The sequence below is a fragment of the Sphaerodactylus townsendi genome, linkage group LG03 (genome assembly GCF_021028975.2).
Source record: "Sphaerodactylus townsendi isolate TG3544 linkage group LG03, MPM_Stown_v2.3, whole genome shotgun sequence".
Lineage (NCBI taxonomy): Eukaryota > Metazoa > Chordata > Lepidosauria > Squamata > Sphaerodactylidae > Sphaerodactylus > Sphaerodactylus townsendi.
Window position 1 is genome coordinate 154,787,876 of NC_059427.1, and position 12,317 is coordinate 154,800,192.

Sequence of the window (12,317 nt, forward strand, 5' to 3'; positions counted from 1 at the left end):
TCAGTAGTAGGCCTCAAACCCTGGGCCGCGGGACAGATTCAGAAAGGCGAGAGGAACCCCTGAACATGAGAAGTGTCTTTCTCACATTTACTAGTAACTTCAGCCTGCTCCACCATCTGAAACGGAAGTGGGGGAGAGGCAGGCTTTTTGGTCAGACAGACTTCCCCTTGTCCCAAATCAAGGCCTGTCTGCCCGAACAAGACTTTCGCGGTACCTTTTCAAGGCTTTTCTGAAGGCAGGGCTCACAGAAATTCTCTCTGAGAACGGGTGAAACACACACTGGAAGGCAAGCCTCTGACCCACTGACAGAGATGAGCACACAGCTGGCACACGGCGGGAGGGCACAGCTTGTCCTGGCACGGAGCACAGGAAGACATTTCAGATAGCCAAGATAGTCACGTTGGAGGTGGTTACCTTTCACAGTCACCATTTTCCAGGGATAAATTGCTTCACAGGCTCATGGGACCACATGCTAATTTGTCAGGAGCCAGGGAAGAGAGCGGCTCTGATCTCAAAACTCCTAGTTCGATTCCCACCCCAACCCTAGCCAAATTGCTTTTTGCATTGGCAAGGCTTTTCCGAATCCTTTTGACCCCCATGCCTGTACTTCACCTGCTGTACTATGGAACCCCAGTCAGAACTACTTGGAATAAAGTCCCGCTGTGTGGCTTACTCTGAGGTAAGTGTGCATAGGATTGCAGCCCTAATGTTGAACATCCGGGGGTGGTGGTGGGGGGCAGTGTTCATCAAACACAAAGAAGCTATGAAGTTAAAGGAACCAACAAAAATACAATGTCTTTCTCCAAACCGAGACCTTCACCTGAGAAACCAAGAGGAAAGGGACTTTTCCTCATAAGTGTAAACTCAACAGATGTTCCCTTTCTCTCTTTTTAAGTATGACAGAAGTTTGCGAGAATCGGGGGAGGGGACATCACAAATCCTGCTTCCTGCCCCTCGTGCTCACCCCTCCCTCCCCCATTATACATACCCCCCCCCATCCTCGACAAGGACACACGTTAAGTGCAAATGTAAACATTCCTCATTATAAATTAAAAATAAATAAATTAAAAAGTGCAGTGCATGTTGGTGCCAGCAGAGATCACAATGGAGCGGGTTTTTCCCATCCGGAAGTCGAAATGGGTCATATCAAGGCTGTTGAGGGAAGTGAGGAAATGATGCCGTTTCTGGGCTCTGAATTCAAGATGCCCAGAACTGGGGTGTATGCGCGTGATGGGAAAAAGGTGTGCGGGTGAAACAGGGCTATACGGGGCAGGGAAGGAAGAGGGAATGACTTATTTTCAAGCTGTGAGCGAGGGGAAGTTTCCGTGCTGACTGTGGCCCAAACATGCATTGAGTCCATCTCAGAGACAGTCTGGTGCCTGGGATGCGAGCGCCTCGCCGTAGACTCCGGAGTGTCCTGCGGCTTCCCTCGACTGAAAGTACCACATTCCAGCTCGAGTCTTCTCTGTGTCTCTCCGCCCTTCTGGGCCCATTGGTGGCTCATCAGACTGGGGTAGAGCTGGTTAGTCTTCTCCTTGATCCTACAATGTTCAGGACTCTTAAGGAAAGGGACCGATTCCTTCCCACATATAGCCTCGGATTGGGTAAAAGCCCTTCTGCTGAGCTGCGGGGCAGGGTCCAGCAGTGGTTGGTTCAGTGTGGTCTTTTGTTCTATGTCTCCAGCTGCTCAACAATGAAAACAGCGAGCCCTGATGGCAGGAAGAGACCCTTGATCCCCCCCCCCCAACCAGTCCTAGAGAACGCGACGGGGAGGAGGTGCGCTGACTCTCCCGTCCCGAGATTATGAGATATATAGATTTATATAGAGCTTTATAGATTATTTATATAAATATCTGGGGCGGAGGGGGGGAGGTGGTGGTGCAGGTAGGGAGAGGAGGGGACCGGGATCTGTACAACCTGGTTCATGGGGCAAGGGAGGCTAAGCAGGTGGCATCACAAATTGGGCATGTCCGGCAGTCTCTGCACCTCCCCGCTGCCGGAATGGTCTAATTCGGCACTGTCGCAGTCTGAATCCTCGTAGGCAGCAGGATCCTACAGAGAGACAGAGCAGGAGAGAAAGCTGTCAGGGCACTGCAGAAGGACGGACAGTGTAAAATACTGGATGACGTTTTACGCAGAATTTGGTTGGAAACACAGAGGCAAATGAAACGTTAAAAAATTGCCAGATGGAAAATGGAAAACGGTCGGTTGCAGGTCTCCAAGACAGCCAATACATAAATGTTCTAAATAAGTGCACATTATGCAAATTAAGATGTTTTGCATAATTGATTCCACCTGCCGGTCCAATCGATTTCTTTATGCTGGAACTGCTTTAACAGTGAGTCCAGAGCTTTTAATTGACACCCCATCACGTTTCAGTTCTTTCTGTGATTTATTCTGTAGCTCTCTAGATGTGATTTGCGGCAATCACAACTACTAGTAGATGTCCAGTCTGGAACCACACCAGGGACGTAGGTATAGATTTTTTATGGGGGGGTTGGGAGGGTGAGGCCACCCCACACCCACCTCTTGGGGCATGGCCACGCCTCCCTAAGCCCCACCCCCTAGCCTCAGTGCTTATAAAAGCAGCTCTCCAAGGCCAGGGACAGCAGACTCCCCTCCCCCTCCCCCCTGCACTGGCTGGGTTCCCAGCCAGCAGTCCCTTCTGCCCTCCACTCTGGGCAGAGGCATAGCTAGGGAAAAGGGAGCCCAGTGCAAAATTCCAGCTGTGATGCTGGAATCCACCCCCAAACAGCATCACTTTCAATGGTGTTTAAACGAGGGAACCCAGACTCTCCTTTTAAATCCACCTCAAAGGGAGAATCTGGGGTCCCCAGTTAAAACAAAATTTAAAGTGATGCATCACTTTCAATATTTAAACTGTGGACCTCAGATTCTCCCTTTAAATCCATGCTGAAGGGGGTGGATTTAAAAGGAGAATCTGGGGAAATTTGGGGGGTGCCTGTTGTCAGGAGGTGCAATTGTTAAGCTAGCAGCACCAAAATTTCAGGGTATCTTTAGGAGACCCTCCTGATTATACCACCCAGGTTTGGTGAAGTTTGGTTCAGGGGGGCCAAAGTTATGGACCCTCAAATGTGTAGCCCTCATCTCCTATTAGCTCCCATTGGAAACAATGGGGGATGAGGGCACACCCTTTGGGAGTCCATAGCTTTGGACCCCCTTGACCAAACTTCACAAAACCTGGGTGATATCATCAGGAGAGTCTCCCAAGAAATCCCTGAAATCTTGGTGCTGCTAGCCTAAAACCAGTGCCCCCTGCAGGCCACAAATCGAAAAAACACTTAAAAATACAAAAAAACCCACAAACGGGGGGCGGAGCTTCGGACAGGTAAGGGGGGGGGTTGAACCCGAGAACCAACCCTTACCTATGTCCTTGAACCACACTAGCAAGATTCCTTGGGACTGTAATCCTTATACATTTTTCTGCCATCTTTCTTTTTTGGTATTGCTTCTCACAGCATTCTTTGAACAATAATTATCAGCTCTTGTTGAATGGGAGGGAAGGATTAAGTTCTGGGTTTTTTATAGTCAACCAAGATCTCTACTCATTGTTCAGTTTATTTCTCCTTATTTTGTAACTATTAAAACAAGAAACGATAAGCAGTGATTTTAGCTGTTTACAAAGTGAAAAGTAGGAACTAAACTCTCCACCTACCTAAAGGAAGAAGAACTGATGGGTGAACATTGCTTTATGAATGTCATTAAAAACCCCCAGCCAATTGCAGAAAGAACAGAAAAAAAATTAATCTGAAAGCAAAGGAACTGGAGGGAAATTGCACCGACACTTTGGTGATCAGAGGCTTATTTTGGAGTAGACATATAGTATATTTTAAGAGGAATTTAGTATTATACTAATTGTTGTGTGGAACCTTTGATTGCAAGACAAAAATTTAATGTGGATAGTTCTCAGGAAAGAGGCAAAAAGATATCCAGGTCACAAATACCATGTCTCTTGTCTACTCTACTCCACTTCTGAGATACTGCTAGAAACTAGCCATACCCATTTTACTTTGAGGGATAGACAGCAATTTTTTAAGTGAAAGCTGATTTTCTCAGGGCGCTTAATTAATTCATGCTAATATTAGCTTAAGTTGCCACACACAGGTTTGAAGTGGGACACTGCTGACCTTACAAATGGTCTGATTTGCCTAGCATCAGATTAGGTAGGCTAATCCACACCAAAAATCCACAGCTTCAAAACAACCAGCACCTCATTCCATGCCTTTTCCCTCCATGCAGACAGGATGGCTGGGGGCATCTTATTCAAGCGGGCTGTAAAAATGGACCCCCTTCATCTAATTCTCTTGAAACCTAGAGAGTCTTTAGAAGAGAGAGTGGACTTGGTTCCTTGATATTTTGATACTATTTGGCAAAAAAGCCTGATCAGGAAAACCTGCCCCTTTTGCCATGAGGAAAACAACAAGCAGATATCTGATCAGCTCTTAATGAAAAAGGAAATAGAACCTGATGAGAATCCATGATAAGACGACAATGTTATTGTGAATTCTTAAAATCAATACATCTTCCCTTTGTTAAATTATGACCTGGAACTAAAATTATAATTTTTTTCAGTGAACGTCCCCAGTACAGCATCTTGTGTACATGTGTAACATTCAAAAAAGGAAAGAAACTAGGCCACCATGCATACTACCGTAGATCAATCAGGTGAAGATCCCAGGAATCTAGATTAAGTACAGGCTAGCTCAGGGGTCAGCAACCTTGACCACTCAAAGAGCCATTTGGACCCATTTTCCACGGCCCCGAAGATCTATCGAGCCGGAGAGGCGGCTCCGCTCTGGTTCAGCCCCTCCACTCACCTTTCCTTTCAGCCCTGGGAGGCGGAGGTGCTGGGCAGGGAAACCTCCTCTGCCCAACGGAGCAGGCAGCCACCTGCTCCATGGGGCAGAGGGGGGATGGCGCCCATGGCCTGCCCAGTGCCGCCACCTCTCATGCTGCGAGAGGCAGTGGCGCCGGGCAGGGAAACCCCCTCTGACCCATGGAGCAGGCAGCCATCTGCTCCATGAGGCAGAGGGGGGATGGTGACTGCGGCCTGCCTGGTGCTGCCACATCTTGTGCTGCAGGAGGCAGTGGCATCAGGCAGGGAAACCCCCTCTGCCTGATGGAGCAGGCAGCCGCCTGCTCCATGGGGCAGAGGGGGGATGGCGGCTGCAGGGATGGTAGAGGGTGGATGGCGGCTGCTCTGGAGGGACACAGCCACGCTACCCTCTGACCTCCAGGGTTCGGATGGCAGCGTGGGTGTGTCCCTTCAGCCCTCCAGAGCAGCGCTAGAAGGAGAGGTGAGTCAAAGGGACGTGAAAAGCGACACCCTCACGCACAGAGCTGCCTTCAGTTCGGCCCCTCCACTCACCTTTCCTTCCAGCAGTGCTCTGGAGGGCTGGAAGGACACGCCCACTCTACCCTCCGACCTCCAGGCCATGTGGAGCCACAGTATAAGGCTGAAAGAGCCGCATGCGGCTCTGGAGCTGGGCCCTGGCCTAGCCTACCATTTTTCTTCAGTAATATTGATGTGAGATGAATTTTGTCCCCCTCTCCACATCGTTCTTCTCCCACGTTCACCACTGGGCGAGGGGAGAGAATCCTGAGGCAAACCAAGCAGGACTATAGTGCTTGTGGCAGTCATGTCCCCCCAAGAGAGAGAGACCATTGCCCCTCACTTCTTAAAGGGCACTGACCTCCCCAGCAGTCTGGTCAGCACTGAGCTGGTGTTTGACGAGCTGAATAACTGCCTCCTTTTCGGACAGCCCATCAGAATGCCCCAGGAGGTCATCGTCTGAGCGTTCGGCGTCCAGGCGTTCATCTGTATTGGTACTAGCCACGTCAGGCGTGCCTCCGCTGTGGGAAGCAGTTGTGCCTTCGCTGCCCGTACCCTCCTCGCCATCCCCATCGGAGAAGTTCTCAGAGCTAAAGGTGGACAGTGACTGACGCTTGCTCATTGCTTGAGGCCACCTGGGTAAGGAGGGAAGGAAAAGGAGTCGGTTAGTAATTGGGGGGGGCGGGATTAATGGAGACTTTCATTTTGTCACGTATGACTAGGGCATAGCTAATCCCAGAGACACATCATGCTATGCAAGAAGCCGGTAACAGGACTCTCCATAGAACCCAGGAGTCTGGATCCCTTCTTAAAGTAGGAAAATGGAACTTTAGATCCAGTCCATTCCACATAAACATCAGTTGATTCTTCCGCAGGACTGGGATTCACAAGATACAGCAAATAATGGATAAAATGGGTGGAATATGAATTTTCAGCAGCTAAGGAATAACTGTAATCTGCTTCAGTGATCATGACTGTATCTGATAAATTCTAAGCTTCACAAACATATGTGTTTTAATTGATTAGTCCATCAACAGAGGGATTTAACCTGAATGAATTTGCATAGGAAACCATTTAAAATTGCCAGCTTCAGGTTGGGAAACGGCTAGAGATTTTGGGGACTGGAATCTATGGGGGTGGGATTTGAGGAAGAGGGGGACTTCAGTGGGGTATAATGGCATAGACTCCTCATTCCAAGGTGGATACTTTCTTCAGGTGAATTGAAGAAGGGGAAGAGGGAGAGGAGGTGATGGAGAGGATTTCTATTTTTTACCTATTGCCATCTGTTTTTACCATCTGCCTTGGTATTGAAATGTCATAGTTTTAATACTGGACTGTTATTTATATTTTAAAAAATGTTTTAAGGATTGTATATGATTTTATGTTGTGACCCGGCCTGAGCCCTGCGGGGATAGGGCGGGATACAAACAAACAAACAAACAAACAAACAAACAAACAAACAAACAAACAAACAAACAAACAAACAAACAAACAAACAAACTAACTAACTAGCTAGCTAGCTAGCTAGCTAGCTAGCTAAACAACTAACCAACTAACTAACCAACTAACCAACTAACTAACTGATCTCTGTCCCCAACAGATCAGTTGAAATCCCAGCAGATCTCCACCCATTACCTGGAGATTGGCAAACTAAAAACAATACTTCTAAGATTTTTGGATTTAGATGTTACATACACATTTTCCACTAACAATACATTAGAAGAGGCATTCCCCTTGTCTGTCACACAGGAAATAATGCTTGTTCTAAATTTTGATACATTCATACATTAAAATAGAAATAAAAAATCTAACGCTGCCGGATTAATCAGGATAGTTGATCAAAATATTTTTAAATTGTTTAATTTGACTTATCCGACTTATTAACAGCACATATGCCCTCAGAAGAAGGATCCTTTATATTAAATGGAACTCGCTTCTAGGAAAATGTGCCTATATACCTTGTTCCACCAAAAGATAAAAATGTGGTTCTGCATTGTTTGAAGGAAGTGAAAGCAGTGTGCTTCCGCTGTAGAAAAAAGTCCTGATATAAAAGTGGCTGCCACAGCTAAAACCACCTGTATCCCTGGTATCCCTTGGGCTATCACAGTGGTTTTAACTGCATTCTGTGTGGTGGCCCCTGAGAATTCTCCCTAGTGATTGTTTTTTTGAAATTCGAACCACCCAATTTTTCCAAAATGGCCCCTGAGGATAAAAACGCCTGCATTTCTGGAATCCCTTGGGCTATCTATCACAACCGTTTACACTGCATTCTGCTTGGGGTCACCTAGAGATTCTTCTCCACCCATTGGTTTTTCAAAACTCAAACCTTCGAATTTCATCCCCTAAGATAGCTACTCCCTCCTTTCAATACAAAGAAGGTCCAGGAAATGGCTGCAAATTAATTCAGCACTGAGATTCTTTCTTTCTATGAGACAAAGGATAGCATTGCACTGTAAATATGGCAATCCCAACATAACTATTATTCATGAGAACAAACTTGGGATAAGCATTTCCTCTCTAGCATTTTAGTAAATGTAATACTGATTGCTTCTCAAATGGCAAAGTGCAGACAAATCCTGTTTCACTTGGTCCCGTGTATTTTTCAGTGTATTTTTCAGTGACAGATATTAAATTTGCTCCCAAGGAGAATATTAATGTTTCATAGACCAGTGATGAGAAACACTTTACCACAGTAAAAGGTATGTATTGTGAATGGAAGTTAATTCTAATGGGGATACATAAACACTGATGGTACAAAGAAATCTTCAGCATCTGTCTTTATTCTCCAAATTTTGGTACTGTTATAGAGCAATCCCATACAGAGTTATTCCAGTCTAAACCTGTTGGGTTTCAATGGGCTTAGACTTGGGTAGATTTGTAGAGGATTATATTGTTATTATTTTCTGGTTGTGTTTACATGATTTTACCAGTAGGCATTTAGTGTCAGGTCACTGTATGGTGTTCTGTATTATTTTTATAAGCTTACCAGTTTTAGGTCAAGAAATGTATTTGCACTGTAGCAGAAAGTTAATCTTACTTTCCCAACACACTTTAATGTGAGGGTATCCTCCGTATTCAAATATTATTATAGTTCAGCATTTATTAAAAGAGAGCATAGAGTAGCATGTGTTATAATCAAAATTCACCAAGGAACAAGGCATATATTTGCATTTGTCTTCATTTTTCAGCATTTAGAGGCAGCACAATTGTCATTTAAATAGGTTTGGTCAGGTAGCTTGTGCTGTGTTCTGTAAAGTCTACAAGGTTCATTAATTTTTTATACCTCGAACAAGAGATAGCCGTGACCTAGAAACTTGATAGCTCAATCACTTCACTAGATTTTTGTTTTGTGTCACGTCCTGATTCATAAAGGCACTTGGATAAAATATATGGGACTATGGGCTATACTACTTTGCATAGCTTGTTGTAAGTAAGCTCCTACTGTGTAATTTTGCTTCATATGCCTGGACTTTGCTTTGGTTCTGTTTTTAGATTTCTAGTTAGTTCCAAAGCCAACTTATTGCATCATTTACTGAATGTCCCAACCTGTTGATTGTATTGACTTGCTCTGGGTAATCCGTCTTGAGTTCAAATGAGAAAGACAGAGTATAAATAATGTACAATTTAAAAAATAAATACATTTTAAACTGAACCTGCTTACTACTGTGAAAAGTGACATGCACATTCATTGGCATGTGCATGTCAAATAAATAACCCTAACAATAACCCTAATAAATAAATAACCCTAACAATTATGTAGTGGTGTAGTGCCAATGGGGAGGGGGGGTGTGCGTGTGTGATGCCCTGGGTGCGTGTCGCCGTGTGGGCGGGGCAGGGGCGGTCTGGGGCGGGAGGCGCTGTAGCAGGGGCGCAGGGCACGAGCGTGCCCAGGGCGCAGTTCCCCCTCGCTCCGTCCCCGCAATTATGCACTTATTCCACAAAATCAGATAACCTGGAGAGGCTTTCAAAGAAACCCAACACCAACCCCCAACCCCCACCATGCTTGCAACAAGCTGAGCTTCAACCATCTGCTCCCGATAACTTACCTTTGCCGGAGAGGCAGTTCTACCTCGCTGTCCACTTCTCCTTCCTCCTCCTCAGACGAGACCCCACGCTTCTGATCAAAGGAGAAAAGAGGGGGAGAAGTCACGTTAGCAAAACCTTGGTAGAATTAGAATGGTAATAAATGTAGGACCCTCCCTTGCATAAAAAGGAAAGGGTGGGGTTTGCTAACACAACAGCAACTTTGTATGACTCTTTAGAAGTTCTAAACAGCATAGCAGCCTACCAATTAAAAGTGGTTTGTTATTGCCAGAATATTACCTCAGGCCTCCATAATCAATCCATTATCTATAACAGGTCCCAGTGCAAGTCAAGAGGATAAACAGAGTGCTATCCTAAACTGTTACACTCTTCAAAATCCATTGATGACAACAGGGTTTTACAATTGAGGCTCTCTGTACATTGTTTAAATCTAACTCTTTTCTCCATAGGTCTACCACAATCTCTAAGGCTAGTCAAAAATTACCCTTTTCCAGCCCAATCCAGATTGGGCTGGCAGATGGAGACAGTGCCACTCTGACACCGCTCTGTTCCCTCCAAAGTAAAAAAAAAAGACACGGAGAGAGTAAAAACCTTGTTAGCAAAACCTTGCTGGAATTAGAATGGTAATAAAAATACCCCCCCAAGAAAGTTATTAAAGCAAGTTGTTATGCCCCCATAGAGGCTTTTGTTATTTCCCCATTAAGCTTTAGTTTCCCCATAGTTAGCATGGTTTTAGTTCATTGTTAAGTCTTCTAAGGGGGGGTATTTCAGTTAGCCCCTGTCCCCTTAAGACATTTCCCAATAGGCAGTTTCCTTTCTTTACCCAGCAATCCCCTGTTTTAGTTTTAGTCAGTCAGTCTGAGAGAGGTGTTAAGGGTAGTTGGAAACTGGAATATTCGTGACGTCCATATATTATATGGTGGTCCAAAGAGCACAAGTTAAGTTTAGCAGCGGTTAGAACTGGACAAATACTGAAAGAACTGAAAGGAAGCAAAATACAGTGGACTTTCTTGAAAGTAGCCAAGAGAAGACACAGTCTACAGCTTCAAACCTGCTCAAGACAAGCAAGTACTCTGACTTAGATAGACCCAAGGAAGGAGTTAGGGTCTTGTTTCTCTCAAGTAATAAACCCATTGTAAGAACTGTTGAACCTGTCCTAACCAAGTACAGGGCACCTCAAACAGATTCACTTAGGGGACAGAACACAAGTTCTCCTGAGCTTGATTTTTTTGGTGCCCCAGTATTTCTAGTTATTAGTGCAACTGGATCTATTTGACCTGATCCAAACCTATACACATGCAGAAGCTAGGGTTGAATGTACGCAGCCCAGTTCCAGAATTCTGAATAGCACTGATCAGCTTCAACAGCAATTCACTGGCAATCAGAGTTGCTAATTAGAGCTACACATACACAAGCCCAGCTGGTAGGGACTGCAGTTATTTACATACTCAGTTCCACAATCAGCTGGGAACGGAGGCACATCTAAGCATGACCTAAGGTTGCCAGGTCCCCTCTGGCCACTGGTGGGGGATGGGGGATAAGATTGTCAGATCCAGGCTGGAAAACTCCTGGAGATTTGGAAACAGAGTCTGGGGAGGACAGGAACTCAGTGGGGAACAAGGCTAAAGAATCCATCCTCCAAAACATCCATTTCCTCCAGGAGAACTGATCTTTGTAGTCTGGAGATGAGCTGTAATTCCAGAGGATCCTCAGGTCCCACCTGGAGGCTGACTGACAGCCATGACCTCTTACTAGATCGAGGAAAGCCCAATCTGGTCAGATCTTGGAAGCTAAGCAGAGTTGGTACTTGGGCAGGAGACAGCCCAAAGAAGATGATGCAGAGGAAGGCAACGATAAACGACCTCTGCTTCTCACTGCTTTGAGAGCTTTTTGCTGAAGTTGTCATTGTCAGTTGTGACTTTTGGCACTTGCGTATGTAGGTGCAACTGCCACTTTAAATCGGTAAGCTTTAAGACGTTAATTCCACGAGGGTAATTGTGCTAGTATTTTGTGGGACATGTTAAACAGGAATTCAGTGGCAACTTCAAGATGAACAAAAATGTATTTTTGGTGGTATATGTATCCACAAAAATTGGCCCAAATGGTCAAAAATGAAACAGGTTTATGTGGAAATATCAAAGGGGAAAAGGTACATATTTTCATATATGGTGGCTATGCGAACAAGCACAATTCTATTGTCGACTGGTTTCAACGCACTTAGCTCTTAGAGTCTGAATTGGCGGGGATTTTGTTCCTTGACATTTCCGCATCTGTGGCTGGCATCTTCAGAGGTGTGATATGCCTCTGAAGATGCCAGCCACAGATGCAGGTAAAACCTTAGGAACAAGATCCACCAGACCACGGCCACGCAGCCTGGAAAACCCACCAGAACCAAGCACAGTTCTACTGGAAAAGTATATATAAGCTTATGAGCAAAATATTGGGCTTTCAATTAAAATTTTTGCCGGAAATCTTTCTCATAAATATAATTGACTCCATTAAAAATAAGAAATATAAAAAATTGATTCTCTATATGGTTTCTGCTGCTAGAGTTAATTATGCAAAAGCCTGGAAAATAACTCACTTCCCTACTATTATGATTTTTTGTCAAAATTAGTAATTACTTGGAAATTGATAAGCTATCTAATATAACGAAGTATCAGAATCTCAACAAATTTCTGCCTATTTGGGAACCTTTGATTAAATATTTAATACAAGAAAACAAGTTTGGATTTTTATCATTAGTAGTAAATACATAATCTTTTATTAAACCTCCTCTTCTATCTTTTTCTTTTCTTTTCTTTTTTTTTTAGCCGATCGCATTTTTCAGGGATTATCCTCTACTTTCTTCTTCAAAAAGTACTAACTCACAGGAAAACTGGATTCCTGGACTAAAGGAATAGAAATATTATAGTATGTT

General features: G+C 44.7%; 1 protein-coding gene across 4 annotated transcripts in view; it reads right to left on the reverse strand.

Annotated features, from left to right (window-relative positions):
- Window positions 1-1,817: 1,817 nt before the first annotated feature.
- The window catches only part of MAP3K12 (mitogen-activated protein kinase kinase kinase 12), a 171,597-nt gene continuing 161,097 nt past the window's right edge, over window positions 1,818-12,317 (reverse strand). For all 4 annotated transcript variants that reach the window (XM_048488662.1, XM_048488664.1, XM_048488665.1 and 1 more), the window contains 3 exons: window positions 9,400-9,470; window positions 5,715-5,988; window positions 1,818-2,052 (listed from right to left, as the gene is read on the reverse strand). In XM_048488662.1, coding sequence (XP_048344619.1) covers window positions 1,954-2,052; window positions 5,715-5,988; window positions 9,400-9,470 — 444 coding nt within the window. In that variant the 3' untranslated portion in view covers window positions 1,818-1,953. The remainder of the gene's footprint in view (window positions 2,053-5,714; window positions 5,989-9,399; window positions 9,471-12,317) is intronic.